Below are 19,927 nucleotides of genomic sequence, written 5' to 3' on the forward strand. Positions count from 1 at the left end.
GGCTTACAAACTGTCATAATAATTGTACTCATGATAATCATTATATGTATTGCTTTTGCCTGCTTGAAAGCTTTAACATTACGCACAATCTTTGCTAAGGTAAATGCTTTAAACACAGGTTACTTGCCTTTGCAACAACAAGATCAAACCCATGATTGTCCTTGAGGGGCAAAAAAGGGGGGGTGTACGGCTGTGACTCTGGTCACGGGGTGGACTGACAGGCRAGTGAAGAGTTAACAGGACTGAAGTTTGTCAATTGATATGCAAAAGAACTGATATGCACAAGAACTGATGTGAGCAAAGCTGTTGAACAGAGGAGTTAACAGCACTAAAGAAGTCCACCAACCGATATGCACAAGGATTGATATGCGCAAGGCTGCGGAATGGCAGCATTAACGAGACTGAAGAAGTCTGCCACCTGGGATCTGCACGGACCCCCGGGGAGGGGAGAAGCGATACGGAGGTGTTGTGGTCTTGCCTTGCTAGCAGGGTCCTCCCAAGCAGACAAACAGACAGTCCTGTGATTGTGAAACTCGCAAAAAGTGCGACAGTGCAAAAGTGCGACAGTGTGACAGTCTTTAAATAAGTTTTCAAGAAAGGTTATTACCTTTCTCCCTGTGTCGTTAGATACAATAGATACTTGTGTTTTTAAAGGATGGATTCTATTTATCACTGAGAAAGAATGTATGACGCTCTATGTTAACATGCTTTTTTCAAGATTAATACTCTACTGTTGTTAAGCTTCACATATCCAGTTGTCCATTATATAATAACTGGAGATGTGATGCTTCTTACATAGCTAAGAATAACTTTTGGAAATGGCTAATGCATGTCATCAGCTTCTAAATTTCTTCATCATAGTTTCCAGTGATGTTAGCTAGTGCAAATATAAACATTATGAAAAAAGAAGATGAAGTAGCTCATTGGTTTACTGACTTTAACTTCTAATTAAATAAATTTCATAACACTGGTGATTTCTACAGAAAGCATGTTTGCATAAGACACCATGTAACCCCGAATCTGGTTAGTTTAAGACAATGTCAGAGAAATTCAGGTCTGTGCACTGTGCCATTGCCTTTTAATTTAAAATATTCATCCAGGAAGTGGAAAATCCCAAAATCACTAACATTCTGAATCTGAAGCAATTCAAACTTGCATTTTCAGAGCCCTGAGTGCCACAGACACCAATTCTTGTTAAGCACTTCTTTGCAGCCCTTCTCAAATGGCCTGACTTCCTCCCATCCCTTTCTCACCTTAAATTTCCTCCCACTTCTCCTCATCCCCAAATTTCCTCTTACAAAATCAAGAAGCCACCCCACAAACTCTAACTTCTGTAAGCCTAACCTTTCTAAACCATACTCCAAACCCCTTTCTGCTCAAGATTCCCACATTACTGTGTCATCCATCCAAACTCATGGACTGAATTCCTCTTGGATGTAGCGCTCGACTTCTCCAACTCTACTTGCCCATGCACTGCTATTATCATTGCTACTCCACTATTACTACCACTGCTGCTGCTGCATCTCTCTGCTTGCCTCCTCTACGACTTCTCTCACCTCAACACATGCTCTTCCACTGGTKAGTGGCACACAAAGCTTCCTATTGGCTACTGTGGCTTTCCCAGTATTAAAACTGCCCTAGCCACTGGTCGGACAGGGATTTAAAACCTAGATACAGGTCTGTGTTTACCAAAATCTGTCTAGAGAGTACCCTAAGGGCAGAAGGCAGAAAATACGCTTGTGAAAAAAACGGATGTATGGCATCTATATTATTATTGAGTCATTACAAAAATGTGCATAGCAATATGTGTGGTCAGATTCTGTTCAACACATTTTGGGGGTTAAATAGGCTTCACCTCTTTCATTTCCCTTCCTTTTTCTTGTCTCAGAGTAGTTGCTGAAATGTAGACTTTTGATATAAAACTGGCAGATATAACCTATTCAGAAGTGATCCATTTTTCCTTACCTTCTCTGTTTCTCTATTATTCCTTGCCATCCCCTCTCTCTCTGCGATTCCTCTAATGCATACTATCTCCTCCGTAACTGTGTTTACCTCCAGTTAGTAGGACAGATGTGTATGAGATTGCAAAGGAAGAGATTAGATTTATTTAATATAACTTAAACAAATATTTGTTTTGCTTGCTTCCTCCTTTGAATTAAAGGGATTTTGCTGCACCGCACATAACCCTGACTCACTTCAAAACAACAAGTTTATTTCAGAACCTCTCCCCCCTACCCCGCCAAAAAATTAATTTAACTATTCATTTGCATTTGATTCTTGAAACAGTTTGTAACAAAAAATGACATATACTATTAACATCCCTTTCTGAACATACAGAGCTTAAGTAGTGAGGAAAAAAACACTGCTGTAGAGCAGGAAAATGTTCTAACCTCAAATTCACTGCTTTCTTGTTTGTTCTAACTGCTGTCACAAGGCTTTATATGCCTTTTAACCCATTGTAAGCAGGGAATGTTCTAATCCATTGCAACACTTTTGTTAAAAAATTTTGCCTCTACAGTTGATAATATCCTATAGACAAGAGAAGACAGTATTTCTTACCACCCCTTTTTTTTGTTTATATAATATACGTTGCATTAAGTTAATGAGGAAAAGACAACACCAAGTATGTTACGACTTCTCATAATTGCTAATTTCCTGTCATGAAGAATTTGCTTTGAGCTCTAAAAGAATACAACCTCCAACTATATCTCACCTCGGTATTTAGAACAAAGCTATAGACAGGCATAGGGGCAGGAGGGCATTTTACCTTGCAGCACGGAATTGTTTCAGTTTCTGCCTCTAGCTTTCAAACAAGATGGCTCTGCACTTATCAGTTTATGGGTAGAAAGTCCAGTCACATGAACTGAAATAGAAAGGTGGAGGGGAAGAAAGAAGGACAACATTGAAAAAGATTTCTTCTTGATATACAACTTCTACTCTGTTTCTTGAAAAATAACTTATTTCACATGAGGAAATAATACAGACGTTTTCATAATAAATATACATGATTAACCAAGATATTAGTTTTAATTTGTTGCTCAAGATCGTGTTACGCTTTTCAAATGCTAACGACTTTGCATCATATTCTTGGAAAACAAGGATGGTGCAAGAATATCAAGTACATTTCCTCCTTCACTACACTTTACGCATTCCTGCATGATACCTATATAGTAACTTCTGAGAAACTGTGTTAAAGACACCTTTTGTAAGCATAACTTCAGACCAGTCATTTTCAAACTTTTCCATTGGAGGTGCCGACTTATTTAGAAATTCTCTCTATATTAATATTGTACACCACACACAATCCTATTTTTCTTGCTATGTATTCTTTCAGAAACTATACATAGACTTCCCAGGAAGTCCAAGAACTCCAAGATGAAAATTCATTCAACTTTGTCAAGTGCTACCTAGTTTATGTATTATTACCCTTCTCCTCTTGCCCTCCGTCTCCCTGGCCCATGTATTTATTTTTAACAAGGAAACTGAAGAAGAAAAAGAAAGATGCATGTCCAAAGATGAGTAGACAGCTGGTGCTATTGAAAGTGAACAGAGTCCAAGTCTTACACACTAAATACAAAATAAATATAAAATTTCATTTTTCTTCCAGGCATAATATTGAAACTAACTGAATGACTGGGGGAAATAAAAACCGAACCAATGCTTTTAAAGAGCTGTCTAAATACAAAGCTTAAGTTAAACCTTGCTTTGAGAAATCAGAAAAGCTTGTTCAGAGTTTTTTTCCTGTGATTTTTTTCCTCTATTTCAAGATAACATACTGCAAAATCTTTGAAACCATTTTAAATTGCCAACCTTTTCTCTCTCAGATACAACTCAGAAATGCTAGCTCTATATCATACCTTCATAAAACTCTGCAGCTACTGTCTTGCAGTTGTTAAAAGCATTAAAAACAGCAAATCAAAGCAACCAAATTTAAAAAATCTTGTCAACATCCCACAAATAAAGAAACAGCCAGTTTTTAATCTCTGTGATAAATCATATTTTTAGAAAGTACTGAAAAAAATCACTTCATATAGACTTAGGAAGCAGTACAAGAGTTGCAACATCCACTGAGGAAACTTGATACTTTACCTATTTTCTTATCTACATATACTGAAACTCTTCAGGGACATATAATAATAATATTTATTATTTAAATTAAAATTTACAGTGTATATTATTTGCGATAAATTTTATTAAAATTAATTATTAAACAATATTAGTAATTCAAGAACTTGTGGTGATGTAAATTAGAAGAAAGTAATAATAAAACAATTATGTTTGCCTAACTATAGATGGAGTGAATGAACAATAGAGCACAAGAACGCAGACCTGGTCATGAAATGAAATGCAGGCTTGTATGGCCTAATTAACATGACAATTCAAGCCATTTGATATGGTAAACCAAAAATGCAGCATAAAAAGACCCCATTCATTCTAACCACCACAGTATGCAAAGAAAAAAAAGAAAAAAAAAAGATGAACTAATGAGAGAAAAAACAAACATTCTCCTCCTCCTCCCATACAAATTTGCGCACAGAACAAAGATTGAATGGAGGTTTTTTTTGCTTGGGTTTATTCTCCATGTTTGATTAGAAATCACCAAGGGGTGCTAAAGTGACAATTACTGAATGGCTTCAAAGAATCAGTAGGATTGAAAATTTAGGTGCTAAAAGGAAGGTATTTAGGCTGTGGTTATGCCAGTAATGTAGTCTCTAATGATTCTGAATATATCTGTTACTTTAATGAATTACAGTATCTGTTGTGACTAACATTTTTTTTTCATATCGATATGAATGCAGAGCCCTCTTCTGGTTTGATTTGCATATTTGTTACAAACATTGTTTTTTAAGACGCTTTGGTCTTCAGATTGCTAGCTGGTAGTCAGTATCTATTAGTTCATACATAAACATCCTTGTATACAAAAGAGTTCAGCTCTTTGAATGGGTAGAGGAAATTATTTTTGAAGTATTGCTTGGGAAAAGGATAGAAATATCCATGATCAGGATCCTGTTATCTAGTGGATGGTGGCTGCAGTGGGGTAGACCTTTTGCCTCAATTCATCAAAACATCTCTGCTTTTAAATGTTTGGGCTTAAATGTAACCATACAAATAAATGCCCACCTACTTGGGGTAGTATGTAAGTCTACATGAAAGCAAAATATGATAAAGAACACTGCTATACAGGACTGCCTGTATGTTGGTGCATCACATCTAAAAGCTTATAAGTTTTCCACATAATATAAATGAAATACATTGATAACAGAGCTAAAAACTGAGAGAAGCATATTTGTTAACTTCTTATATATTTGCACTATTTTAATTTCTTTCATGCTGAAATCCATGGAACATAGATGGCTAATTTCAGAAGATAGTTGAGAAAGTCACAGACACCTGGAATGAAAAGACAGTTTTGCTGTTCCTAGGGACTTTGTACATACAAATTGGATATTGATTGTTACAGGATATTTATTCTGTAGCAAACCTTCAGTGAAAAAAAAATATTCTTTACAATCTGATCCATTCATTCTTCGTCTTAGTCCAATAACACCATTAAGAGGTTTCGCTGTAGGAATTCTGTCACCATCTATTTGCCCGAAAGAGTATAAGTGAATCATTATATGAAATGATTTTGTGAAATTTTTGGATTGCAGAGGACTTTGGGATACGCAATTCTGAGGAAGTTGCAATGACTTATGTATGGAACTCAGTAACATGTTACAGCAATTTTGACATTTTATGTAACGGCTGTGCTTAACTTTAGTTAATTATAGAAGTTTAACTGGAAGAAGATCATATTGGCTATGTTCATACAAGGAGAAAGATCCAGGTTTTGTAGCCACTATTAGCCTTAGTTTCTGACTGTCAAATAATGTTTGTCCAGGTTACCTGAAGTCACACACAGAACAAGATCTTTAAAGAAAGAAGGGCTTGACAAGACAGGAAAAATACATTTCATTGGATGTACTTCAGTATAGTTCCTAGATGTGATGTATTTGGAAAAGGCAGATGATCATGAAGGTCCCCAACATTTGTCAGGTCTTTCAAGAAGCAGCAGAATCCCAGCTGAATGAAATATTTGACAGTTGTGAGTGGCTTACTATCATATTTCCAAGTTTTAAAAAGCTTTAGCGCAGACACCAGCCCAGAGGATGCTGGGAGAGATTCAGTGACAAGAGTGCCACCTACTGACTGAAGCTCTATGCTTCCTGGAGTACTTGGGCTTTCTTGGAAGTTCTGCAACTGTAGAACACAGCATAACCCTACCTTATTTCATGACGGGAGGGCAAGATGGCACATGCTACTTAATTAGGATACATAGCCATCTTAATATTAGAAATTTGGTTAATAGCTTTTGGAAAGCTGCATTAGGCTAATTTTTCCAGATTCACCAGATAAGGACACAGTTGTAGGCCGAAAAAAGTCAGTTAAAAACTAATAAAATTATGGAGCCAGGTTATCAAACCTAGTTGTTAATACTTAGTACTCATTCCTCACAGCTTGTAGCAGCCACTGGTCTAAATAATGCACACAACATTTTTGAAATAATGACAAACCAATTAATTCTGGAACAGTTTCTTGTAGATAGCTGCCTCATTAGCCTTGCAAGAAAACTTAAGTCTTTCATACTTAAAAAAAAACAAAACACAAAAGACCTTTCAAACTCTATTAAGAGGTATTAAGCTCTTGAAATGCTATATATGTTGCCACTTATGTCTTTTAATAGAGCGCAACATTAACTACTCATAATTAACGCAGATCTAGATTGAAGTGATCCATAAAGAAAATGTTAAGTTGGACATGTGACATGAAAATAGTTTTCAGCTTTTGAAAGGAAACAGTAGATACTGACAGAAACAAAAAGAAATATATGGTTCAAGTAAAGAATGTACTCATAAGTTTGCTTGAATTCTGAACTACATCTGCAGTAAAATAAAACCAGATATACCAGGCTTTAAAATTCATTTTCCCACTGACTGTAATAGCATCAGTGGCTTCATATCATTTCCAGTCCAGAATGTGTTTGTCCGCTGTTTAACAAATAATAAGCTGCTAGCCTTTTCCCTCCCCTTTGCTGAAATACACTGCTGTGATAAAAGTCCAGAGACATTTTTCAGTAATCTACATATGCAGTAATATTCACAGAACACTCAGCTGGTAATTTGATTGACCTCAAAACAGCCTTCCCATAACACAGAGAAAGGCTCCAACATCGGCTCCATTTCTTCACCATTTAACTGCTACAAGCATTTCTTCCTCCTGTGAACTACAATTCCTACACTCCTTTGTCTCAAGGAAGCTTTGGCACTAACTTGGTTTTTGCTGCCACAATAAGCTCTGCTTTGGAGAGAATAGGGTCAAAGGTATAAGAGGGAGAGGAGAAAGCCAAAGCATTTGGCTTGGTACAAAATGGGGAGAAACCTGACTAAGCAGCAGTCGTGACACATAATACATAGGAAATACAAATCACTTATTAGCGAACAAAGTTAGACTATGACAAAACAGTAATTTGGTTCTTATGTTAATTAAAAGGAATGCTGTATCTGGGGCTAAGAAGGTAGCCTATTAGTAGAAAGTGGCTTTTCTACTTGTCACTTCTAAAATGAGTGGCTACAGAACTTCACCTGAGTCTTAGACTTCTTAGGATACTGAAAAACTAGAGTCCTGAAGAGCGACCAAAACGCTAAAAGATTTAAAAAGCATAAATTATGAGGAACAATTACAGGAATTGAGTTTAAATCCCAAAAGAGACTAGAGGAAGAACACAGGCTATCCAGGCAGAACAAAAGATTCAGTGAAAGTTTTAGATAATTTTAGGTAAATGCCTTTCTTGGACATTTTAAGTATATATAATTCTGTCTCAGTGCAAAGACTTCAGCTAGATCTTGAAAGTCTCCTGTAGTCTTACATGTAGTCTCGTGATTATTATCACAAGAAGTGGAAATCTAGGAATCTTTCAATCATGCAGTGTCACTGTGAGCATTCACTTTACAAAACGCAAGAGGAAATGTCTGGGATGCACTTAAAAGGTGGAGCTAGCTGGCTTTCAAAAAACAAACAAACAAAAAAAGGCTCTCACTGCCTTGACAGCCCTGGGACAACAATATTTCCTTCTAGGTATCCCTAATATATCAGTATCTACAAGTGTGTTTCCTGTTTTAAAAATGATTTAATGAAAGCAAATATGTTTTATTGATCTCCTGCTAAATAACAATTGTTTTCTCTGAAAGTATGAAATAGGAAATAAGTTTACATTATTTTTTTCATACATTCTCTCAAGGCATGTAAGCATATGCTTAATTTAAAGTTGGTAGACAACATAACGAAGGGAGTATTTCCTCACCCCAAAATTAGTCATATAGATTTGTGCCTTACGTGCTGGCACTCACAAAATATATTCGATGCTGGCAGTCAGCAACACCACTGTTTTGCAGTATACTACCAGCATGTGTTTGTGTGAGTGAAAGTGTAGGGAGGAAGAGACAGCAGTAGCTTCAGGAGGGAAGAGAGAAATTTCCAACAGGGAATTAAGACTCAGTTAGGAGGCAGACTAACTCCAGCAGCTAATGAAAAATCCCAGGTTCCCTAGTCAAGAACTGCCTACAGATTTAACTCAGCCGCATACAGGCTCAAAAAGCTAGCTAACGCTGCTTGGCACTGCCACCTCTACTCTCCCTTTCCCACTGTTTCCGCTCCCAAACCCAAGTTGCTACTTCGTATGTTCCCATGCAGTGTTATGGCTTCTATGACTAGACAGACCTAGCTACTCAAACTGTGAGAATCAATGCAGAAAAAGCATCTGCATTGTGGTACTCTACAACACGTGGACTCCAACAGCCTCCCTACACTACCCAAGCTGATGATATGTTTACCCCTAGCCATGTAGATATACCAGCCTGAGTGTCAGCTATCTTAGTTATCTCTACTCCACCATTAAGGGTAGATACAAGATTCTAATATCATGTACACAAAGTGCGCAGAGCATGAACACTGAGATCTGTATATTCAACTCTCCAGCTTGTGGCATGCTGAATGGGGAACATGCATATAACACCTGAATCTGGAGCAGCACAGGTCAGTGGCTCAGAGGGCTTGTGACCCAGAGAATCACAAGTCTCTCTCTCTCTTCTCGTTCTGGAGATAAAATTACTGCAATCTTTGAAGGGGTTGAGCTTAAGAATGCAAGACCGAAAGGGACCACTGAAGGGTCACTGCATTCAGCTCCACCCCTATTGCAGGCAATGAAGTGATAGATGTCTAGCTCAGAAAGGTTGACAGAACATGCATTCCACGTGTCACTACAAATACAAAATGCTTCCTATGATCTGTAAAAACCAAGCTACGGTAAAAAACAACACCAAAAAAGTAACACTCACATGCAGACTAGAAAGAAAATCAAAAGCATAACTAGTATTTTAGGTTCCTGCAATAATGGAAAGTCAGCTAAATTAAAAAACAAAACAAAACAAAACCTTGGAAATGATCCTACAAAAGAAGCCCATATCATAAAGGAAAAGCAAAACAAGAGACAATACTTCAAATCTCACCTGGGGATGCATCTCCTTCTGCTCTAATCCTTCTGATAGTTTACAGCTAAGCAGGACCAGCCCATTAAGCACTTCAGGATTTCAATGGTAACTACACTGCTAATCATCTGCACATTTCTTCCCACAGCCTGTGTGCAGCCAATATTTTACTGGAAGGCCAAAAATAATGTTAAAAAGCTAATTCAAAAGCCATATAATACAGAGGAGAGAAAATGACTTTTGCTGACTTTAATGGCAAGAAAAAATGACCCTGAGGCATGATATTAAGCCTCAATTTTCTGACTTCAGAAACTGTTCATTCTGTTGTACAATGCTTTCAATAAGTTTACGGATTTCCACCTTAAAGCATCTTAAATATCTTTCTTTCTTGTCTTGTCTTGTTCTTTCTTGCGTGCTTGGTTGGTTTTTCTTTAATTCACCCCTCATCACTGCTTAAGAACTTTATTATAGTGCTTCATCTAAATTTATTGATGACCAATGTGTATCTTTTTAATGTGTTCTCCTGCACCATAATACACCATGTTTCCTTCCTTTATAACTAACTCACTTGTACCTGGTGGCAAGTACCAAGGTCCAGAAAATACATGGCTTGCATGCCCAACTACATAGAAGACCCACATTATTGATGAAGGTAGGAGGATAGACTCCTTTTTGACTTACTATGTATTAATAAAACATGTCATGGATTAGCAGAGGTATGGTGTTATTTCACTGTCTTAAGCCCTATATGCTCTTTTTCCCTTCTTCAACAGTAAAAACATGAACTGAAACAATAAAATTCACTTAATTCACATTCTTAAGGTGAAAAGCTCTTGTTTGGTGACATCCAGCATTGGGAAATGTTTCATTTTCTAAGGGCTTATCAGGCTCAACTATAGCAATTGTTGTGAATCACAGATGATACCTGAATTAAATTACATTTAACTATAAATCACTCCAAGTATTTCATTACTAATAGTGGGTTTAAAAGCTGTTCACGTAAATCATTGTGAAAGCTTCTAAATTACTTGATCTATTCAAGTCTTCAGTATTTGGGGTTTTTTTTAAAATATTCAAACCAAAATGGGCTATAATCTGGTTATCCTCTTTGCCAAGGTGCCTGCAGAACAAGAAAAATAAAATCAGTCATTTCAGCATGAAACACAGTGCATGATGTTCCTATCAATGCTATAAAGAATATTTTAAGTGAAGCTATGTTCCAAGAACAGTGTGAAGTACTGAAATAGGAAACTGAAATTTTTGAGTCAGGTATATTACTCAGGAAAACACTTGTGCATAATCTGAAACTTTTACTCTCCAGCAAAAGAACTTATTAGCTTAAATTTCAGTGATACAGAAAAGTTTTTAGCTTCAAGGGAAGGAAAATGACAAATATAGTATGGTTAAAAAACCCAAAAAATTATTTGGATTGTGTACCAAAAATGTGTTGCATACCCAATTTCATGAACCTGAATATTTTCAACTGATGTCACATGTAAGAGCAATAGAAATAAAGTAATTTTAACATATTATTAGAAAGGCAAATAAAATAGATATTTGGGGTATGAACAGTTAACGTTCAGTCATTAAAGAGAACTGAACATCCGGCATGCATACATACCACTTAACACCATACAATGTAAAACTCAAGAAAGATTTTTTCATCTGCTTTGGTATGTTCCCAGAGAGAAAGCTGGATTCATTAAAAAAAGTACATGAAGTTAATTGCGTCCTTCAGACTTTGCAGAAATCAAGACTACTTGCATGATTGCATCTCAGTAACTCAAGCTCACCTTCCTCAATAAGCAGACACCAGGTTAATAGGCACAACTTACTATTGGTTTTACTGGTCATTGCACCTCCACCACACAATATCTTCCATAACTCAGAAGTTACTAAAATAGGGTCCTCACCACTTAAAAAAGTTTAAAATAAACAAAATTAAAGTAGCAAACATAAAAGGCAATTACACCATTCCCACACCTCAGCTTGTTTTCATTCCTTCTTAAAAAAAGAAAAAACAAATAGTACTGCTCAGATGTTTGAGACAAATATTTAAGTGAGCTCCAATGAAACTTAGATCAGCAGTGTCACTTATTTGTGCATCTGAAACTATGGTCCACTGTGCGTTAGAATTTCTGACTTTCACCCTATTTTGTTCTTTTAGTAAGTAGACTTAGGCACACTGAATAAAGGTAAACAGTTTGTCTATATTGGAAAGATTTTCTTGTGTTTGAATGTAGTTTGAAGAATTAACTAAGCTAACATTATACTGATTACGACTGATGAGCCAGAGTAAAGCAAGGCAAATTGAGGTCATCAGCATGTCAGCTAACCTGACTGTGTTCATATGCGCACAATACAATTTGTAACACAGACCACTTAACACTAAAAGGGTTCATCTCATGTAGGATAGTTCCGTTTTGTGTTTTTGTTTGTTTGTTTTTTAAATAGGCTGTCTTTAGGATTTATTTGCCTTTTAAACACTCAAAAGCCTTGCATGTGCCTGACATTCTATAACATGCATTGGCTGTTCACATTCTAAAAATGGTATGGTGTCACCTCTCTTTTTTTGGTGGGGGAAGAGGGGGAGAAGGCATTTTATGCTTTTCTCTAACTAGATCAGTGACTCAAGATATCTGTCCGACTGATATAGCTTTTTCTTGTCAACAAGTATAGATGTTACTGTGCTAACAAATACAACTAAAGCTAGATTTTTTTATAATAACTTATAATTAGAAAATGAATGCATCTACTTCATGTACTACTGCCCTACAACCTATTCTCTAAGAAACCTTTGCCACAACAACTTACACTCTTACAGTAGAAACGTATTCTGAGTACTACTATTCTAAATATTGAAATGATTATAATGATTTTTTTCCTCATAAAAGATTTGCACTTTTTTTGGACATACTGTATTTGGGATTTGAGAATTTTTTTGTCTCTAGCTCTGCTCCCAGGTAACTGAATTACTAGAGAAACTAACATATGTTCTATCTGAAACAAAGTTTGAACATTGTCTTGTTGCACAGTATTTATTACAGAAGCAAAATTGCTGTGGGCATTCTTAATACCCATATTGTAATGTCAGACAGTTACAAAGAAAAACTTGATCTGGAAATATAGGACTCATTTTTTTTAAACTCTGCATGAGGACTAATAGACAATTATCCATGACATTTTAAGAGACATTTAAGGCACTGTGAATAGTCTTTTTCCCAATCTAGACAGGTAGGGCCTAAGCAGCATTATTAAACACAGTCATTACAATATAAGTAAAAACAAACAACCCCCCCCCAAAACAAACAAAAAAAAAAAAAATCAAACTCAAAAAAATTTTGGTTGAAAGAAAAGTTTTATTATTAAAAAAGTAAAGGCCATGGATGTTTCATCTGTTTTCTTATTTCCAAGACTAGAGGAGGTACAAGGATTTTCCTTCCAGATTTCTCACAAACGTATCATAAGTTTTTATTTGGGGCGGGGGGATAGGCTTTGGGTGGGTGGGGAGATAAGATCTGTAAGAAGGTTAAATTAAAATTCTCATATAAACTGTAGAACACCCACAGTTAGGCCTTGAAAAAAAACAACCAATAACTTGCTAAAATGTTGAAATGGCACTGTGCAAGAAAATGAATTGCTGCAGAAATCTAACTACAGAGGAAAAGAGAAAGGACTTCAGTTATGAGAAGCCACAACTAACCATTGGTTTTGGACAGAACTGCACAGCCGTATAAATCTTCAAGTCACCATGTCACCTTGGGAGTCTGATGTAGCTGTTTTCATGTCTGCTTCTGCAACTGATGTTTCAGGCTGTAACTGCTGGTCTCGATGCCCAAAGGTGAGTTACCTGCATGGAAAAAGACAAGCAAAAAAGGAAAGACTGATGAGGACAGCCACCTCAGCCCCTCACGACTGCTGAGTCAAAATGAGCGGGTAGGTCTATGCAGGCAGAATCTCCTTCACTTCGGGAACACCGTGGTTCGTTTCTTGAACTTCAACAGTCTTCGACGGGGGGGGGGGAGAAAAAAAACACACAACAATTCACACACTCAACAACTGGTAAGAGGATTACTTTATGCTTTCCTCATAATAAGTTTCACGCGGGCTTGAGCCCTTTTGTTTATGGCTTCCAAGCAACTACACCACCAGTAATTTTATATCTTGTAAATCCCAGTAACTCTAGGCACGCAAAGTATTGGAAGAAAATGGTGCCTAAAATGCTAAACCGAGAGCAACTCCACACTCCCTCCTATAAGCAGCAGCAAATGGATTTAAAAAAAAAAAGAAGAAGAACTTCACAAGAAGACGCTCATGTGAACAAACAGAGGAAGGAAAAAAGAAAAAAAAAAGAAAAAAGAAAGGGGTATAAGGCTTCTCTGTGCTGCCAAGACCTCCCCCTTGGCCGGGCTGGCTCTGGCCGCGCCGGCCTCCCCGCCGCGCCGCCCCGAGCAGCTCAACGGCTTTCCTGTCAGCAACCGCCGCGGGCAACTGCCACGCCGCTCCGCTCCGCTCCGCTCCGGCGCCGCCCCCGCGCCGCGGCCCCGGCCCGGGCCTCTCCTCCGCTCCCGCTCGGGTCGGCCCGCCGCAGCGGAGCGCGCTTGCGCCGCCGCCACAGGGGCTCTCAGCTGCGGCGGCCTCGCCATGTCTGCTCCGTCCCGCTCCTCCTCCTCCCCGGCCGCGCTGCGGCCGGCCACTCACCTCATCTTTGACATGGACGGCCTGCTGCTGGGTGTGTAGCCTTCGCCTCCTCTCCCCCCCCTCCGCCGCCGCCTCGCCGCCGCTTCCCCGGCGCTGTGAGGGGAGCGGAGGGGAGGGGAGGGGAGGAGAGGGCAGCGGCGGGGCCGGAGCTGGAGGCGGCGGGGGGCGACACCGCCTCCGCGCCGCCCCTCCGTCCAGGCGCCTCCCGGGCCGGGGCAGCGGGGCCGGGCTCGCGGCCCCTCGGCAGCCAGCCGGCCTCCCCTGGGCCGGCGCTATTTAAGCCTGAAAAATGGGCAAAAAGCAACAGGGAAGGATTTTTTTTCCTCCCTCTCCCTCCCTTTCGCCTGAAGTAACAGATCCGGGGATGAGGTTAAAAGAGGTGCTTGCCCTTAACGGTAGTGCCGTGACTGAGAGGAGGACGGCCTTCGGGCGGGGGGAGGTTGAGCGCGGTTAAACATTTGGGTGTAGGGCGTGAGTTTCCAGGAGGTGAGAGGTCCGCGGGCCGTGAGACTGCCCTGACTCTGTGGAGACCTGTAGAAGACAACCGAGCAAGTCCAGTATCAGGAGGGTTGCGTTTGCTATGCGAGGTACATGAAATAGTCTGAAATATTTTCAGGCGATGCCTTCAGTCTCCAACTGAAAAGGCTCGAAACCGTCTGATACAGTCATCTCCCAATTTTTGTGTTATTAGACTTTTATCTTGACAGGGATATCCTGAACTCTATCAGCCCTGTGCGGCACGTATATTGACTCTTGATATCTGAGTAGTCAGTGTGACTAGAAGAGTATTTAAGCCCGTTGTTACTTATTTGTTGAACCAGAGCCTTCTGCTGCCTGTAGTGTAAGGGAGTGGTTTTTTATGTGACTTGGGTTTTGAGATAGTCTGCTTGTATCTTAGCACAGGCAGCAGCTTTTGGTTTGGGTAAATTCTTAGCAGGTGTAAACTTGATGCGTGTGCCTTCCTTCTGCAAAACTCAAATTGTTGCACTTTCAGGGAAGACTGCTTGTAAAGTCTAAGGAATGATTCTGTTTCCAAAAGTGCCTTTTTTTCTCTCCTTCACGTGCATAAAGGAGTAATGGAATTATTCTGCTTCCAAGAAATGTGCACTTTTCCATCCTTCACCTTTGTAACAGGATGAAAGAAATTAGGATACTATGTTTTAAAGCAAAAATGGCTTTGTTTGCATTATCAGGAATATTTTTCAAGCATTTGGGGCCTCTGATTTCTTTCTGTTTGCTTCAGCTGTGCTCTCAACACACTATGCAAAACAGTAATATTAAGATGAGTCGTTTCCTTTTGATTTCATTTTCAGTTTCAGTACTGGAGTCTCAGATAGCCTGGGGTTATGCTGAGTTATGCAGAACCAATTATTTTTATTTCATTTTTATTTAGAATTTTTTGTTTTCTGTTTCCAAGAAAGCCTTTTTAGTCACTACTGGTATTTTAAACATAATTTGAAAGCCTCCTTCACACAGAATGCTCACCTGAGCAGAAGAGTCTGGCTGAGCAATATGAGTATTTAGGCCTTGATAGTAGGAATACATATGATTTCTGTATCTGTATTAAGTGAACTTATTGTGCATAAGTATTTACAAGCTTTGATTTTGGACAGCATTCTAGGAACTAAAGAGATTTTTCTGAGATGCAATCCTGTGTCTATTTAAAATTTTCTGTAACATTCCAAGGAGGAAAAAAAAATRATGTAGGTTTTGAGTCATGTTTAATTCTTCAAACTCCTAGGGCTCATATAGTGAAGGAGCATTAAAAGTGCCCGAGATTATGAACTGTACATCATTCTGGGAAAGTAACTGTAAAGGATCCATAGTTCTTGGACCTAAGCTTGCCAAGATTGCAATACTCAAAGTATAAACCTACTTGTTGCTGTTATTAAATTTATCTACTTTAAAGTACAGCTACAGATAAATGCTGTGACACTTTCTGGATTTGTTCAAATAAAATACCAGACATAAATTATGGCATTTTATGTGCATATATGTGTAAATATATATATAAAAGGTACTTAGGTGAAGAGTTTATGCTTGCAGATCTAATTTATTTTTCTCCTTACACATGAGGCATCCTTCAGTCTGATAAAGTATTTGTTGTGTCGTAGTTCCATTCCCCTCGTTACTTATGGATATGATTTCTTCTATTTAAAAAGTTGCATTGAAAGTGTTGTATTTCAGTAATTTTACAGTTGTGGTGAAAGCCCTAACTATATATAATTGAATTTAAAATACTGTAAGTGTCTTCCAGTACAGAGTCATAAAGGGGTACCACCTTATGACTTTTGTAAGGTATACCTCCTTTTAGAGGACTTATACTATGTTTCAACCTCTAAAAGCTTTGAGTTTTGTCACAACTTTAACATCATTTTTGATGAATCTGTTTGCTTTATGACGTGAGTCTTAGGAGCAAAAAAAGGTGTTGGGACTGTTTGGAATTCCCCTAGATTCCTAAATGCTCTATGAAATTTGCAGTAATTTTGGGAAGGGAGTGAAATAGGGGACACACACCAGATATATTCTGTCCTACCCATCTGCTGTAAATGTTCTGAATGAGACAAATACTTATATTGATGTAAACCTATTAACCTACATTACAAATTCCAATTCTTAATTTTTTACTCTGATTCTTAATTTTCTTACAATTTTTTTTAATGTATCATGTAATGTGCTTATGGAGGATGATAAAATGTATTACATACATGTTTCTAGAAGCCATATAAATGTGCATAAAATTACTTATTTTGAAAGAGAAAAATCTAAATTTTCAGTAGTGGATGTTTAAAACTCCACCTTTATAATCTTTTAAAGTAATTCCATAGCTGTGTATATTTTTCAGAATCAGAACCTTTAGGCATTGCAATTATTTTCACTCCTAAGCAGTGTGTAAAAATATGTCACTGATTTTGGAAGTTTTCACCTAAACCTTGCCAATTTTGTAGAAGGAATATTAATTGATCCATAAATGATGGAAAATTGAACTTTTTGAATTGATCTTATGTAATGTTCCTTGAACTTTTTCCCTATTGCTGACATATTTGCTTCTGATTAAAAGTATAACATAAGAAGATTTGAAGACATTTATGAATACTTTATAATGGTGAGTGTAAAATCCTTAAAAGAGGGCTGAGGCACTTACCAGATTCTTGACTTTGGAAATGGTCTAAGTGTTATCTTGTAGAACCTACATCCATAAACTTCAAATGGATACAGCTAGGCCTTATGAAAGTGTTGCTGAGTCTGATCTTTTGTGACTTTATCTTCCCCCATCTCTTTAACATAATTGAGTCTGATTAAGTTGCCCTTGAAATCCACCTTGGTACATCATCTTCAACTCACTAGGGAGGTTCTTGCCCCTGAGCTGCCAGTGGAACTGCTTCATTCCTTTCTGTTGGAGTCCCTCTGTATCATTATATGAAGCGTTATCTAACACCTTTTTGTTCAGCACTTAAAAGCAATGTGGTTCCCCCTCTGCAATTTTCTACTTTTGTATTACCTCCTTTTTGCCCTTGAGCTGCTGGACGAAATCTTAGTCTTTTTGTCCATCTTTCCAGTTGCCAGGAAATCAGCACACTGGAAAATAGTACCCTCATTTAGTAAATAAAATATGTGCACAGCACCTGTAGACAGTTTGCCATTTAACAGGTAAAATTAATAAATGGGTTATTTTGTTGGAAACTCCAGCAGTGCATGAACTACAATGGAATAAACTGTCTTTATATGCTAGTGTGTTGCAGTTACATCCTGTCACATTATACATATGCAGCAAGATTTAGTTAGGTAGTTTAAAAATGGTACACACTTCACTGTGCAGTATTACCCCAGAGAGACAGGAATAACTAAATTTTAATTTTTGTTGTGCTGCTGAATACTTTTTTTTTTTTTAAACAGCATTTTTACAGTATAAAGTTGCCGCATGCTCTCCTAGAGCAAAGGTGATTTGAATCCTAACAATAAATGCTCAGAACTTATATAGTAGGTTATTCTTATAATGCTTTAGTCTTTGCCTACAGAAGTATACTTTTCTAACTACCAGTTTATAGCATAATTAAAACTACCTAGGTATGTGTTTACCCTGCACATACTGTACAGAGATAGCTGGTTATAATAATAATAATAAAAAATAGATAAAAAGTTAGAGATCTTAAATACCTGAATAGTGTTGATACAGTTTTACTGTTCAGGGCATGATGTTTCATATCTGATCCTGGCATCTTTGTATGTAAAAATGTACAAAAATAGCACTGAAGATATGGAAAACTGTTGAGTTTGTACATGATATGCAACTAGGGTAACAGGCCCTCTAGGATCTATCTTCTCAACATAGTGCATATGTTGTCTTTTGAGCTGACAAGCGTTTTGTAATTGTAGATGATAGCTTTTCAATGTCAAGTGTTCATTATCATCCAGTGACTCCAAAGGGTAAAGATGCATTTGGGATTTCTTAAAACTGAGTGCCTAGTCTTGTGTCAGAGAAAAGGATTTTGCCATTTTCTCCACCCCCACTTTTCATCCCATTAATTTTTCAGCTGGCTGATATGATTATCTGTCTTCAGTGGCTGAAATGGAATTGTTACTGTTTTGTCTTTTAATAGAATTATTTGGTGTTTGAGTGTACAGACAAAAGAAAATAATGAAAAAAGTAACTAACATCTGGTCGCATGTAGTTGGTGACCAAATACAATTAGAAATACCTTTGTGGAATCATCATTGGGACTGCTTAAGCCACTGGCCAACAGTCTCAAATGTTTGGAAAGGGGTTGGGAGAGTGGTGTGTTTAAATATAAAGTAGACTTTTGTATAAAGTAGACAAAAATACTGTTTAAAGGTACAATGTACACTGAAGGGATTCTAGCAGTTCCCAGAAGATCAGTGTTTAGAAGAATCAGTTCTCAGCTGGACTATCTGATTCTCTCTATTGCCAACTTTAATCAGTGCAAGTTAATGGATTTCCATGGATTTCTGCTGCTATACATGGGAAGAGAGTTGGGCCAATACAGTTCTATAGAATTCCTGAACTGTAAACATCACTCTGATTAGAGCTTCTTGAAAAATGGCTGAATTAGGTCCTATGGTGATGCTGAGAGGCAAAATGGATTTTCTAGCTGGAATGTTGAACTGATGGAACTATAGACATGGCATGAAATGAGTTCAGTAACAGTTTTTGGAAAGTCCCTCTCCAGAACCTGTGTTTGGAAAAAGAAGATGGGAAGCTTGAATGAAGTTTTTGATCAGTGAGTTTTTGAATGGTAACACTATATCTGAATTGTGCAGCAATGGTGTACACCTCTGAATAATCTGAAATTGCTGATGTCCTTAGAAGCATCACATGGCTGTGACTCGTGGGTCTTAGATTAACCATTCTGTTTGAAGTCTGAGTAGTTAATCATTCCCTTTTAGTAGATAGGATGTTTCAGCTGTAAGTAAGTTACTTGGTGAATTAATGAGCAATAAATAGCATTTCAAAAGGGAATGTGAGCAATTTCCTAACCAGGTGTGGTTTTACATTGAATCTCATGATTGTCAGCAGTGAAGTTAGTTATGTGCTGTGTTTTTCTTTGCTTTGTTATTCCTTTTTTTTTTTCCTGGTGCCAGAGAGATTTTCTCTATATGGTGCATGAGAATCTTGTGCAGTCTTTAAAAAAAAAAAAAAATCCTGTAGAAGGATGAATATAGGTGCTATGAGGCATAAGGGA

General features: G+C 37.8%; 2 protein-coding genes across 10 annotated transcripts in view; one reads left to right on the forward strand and one right to left on the reverse strand.

Moving 5' to 3' along the window:
• STS (steroid sulfatase) overlaps positions 1 to 14,344 on the reverse strand; it is a 131,052-nt gene extending 116,708 nt beyond the window's left edge. Inside the window, exons 1-5 of one of the 8 annotated variants that reach the window (XM_026069305.1) lie at positions 14,226 to 14,339; positions 13,228 to 13,374; positions 10,553 to 10,644; positions 9,546 to 9,694; positions 2,768 to 2,863 (exon numbers count right to left, since the gene is read on the reverse strand). The gene's annotated coding sequence lies outside the window, so the exon portion shown is untranslated. Of the gene's footprint in view, positions 1 to 2,767; positions 2,864 to 9,545; positions 10,645 to 11,145; positions 11,218 to 13,227; positions 13,375 to 14,225 lie in introns of all 8 variants that reach the window. The other 7 variants (XM_026069304.1, XM_026069310.1, XM_026069309.1 and 4 more) reach the window with 7 other exon arrangements.
• The window catches only part of PUDP (pseudouridine 5'-phosphatase), an 82,240-nt gene continuing 76,409 nt past the window's right edge, over positions 14,097 to 19,927 (forward strand). Inside the window, exon 1 of one of the 2 annotated variants that reach the window (XM_026069313.1) lies at positions 14,097 to 14,256. In XM_026069313.1, the coding sequence (XP_025925098.1) occupies positions 14,169 to 14,256 (88 nt within the window). In that variant the 5' untranslated portion in view covers positions 14,097 to 14,168. Of the gene's footprint in view, positions 14,257 to 14,541; positions 14,813 to 19,927 lie in introns of those variants that run through there. The other variant, XM_026069314.1, reaches the window with a different exon arrangement.

This window comes from Apteryx rowi, unplaced genomic scaffold (genome assembly GCF_003343035.1).
Source record: "Apteryx rowi isolate R43461 unplaced genomic scaffold, aptRow1 scaffold_290, whole genome shotgun sequence".
Taxonomy (NCBI): Eukaryota; Metazoa; Chordata; class Aves; order Apterygiformes; family Apterygidae; genus Apteryx; species Apteryx rowi.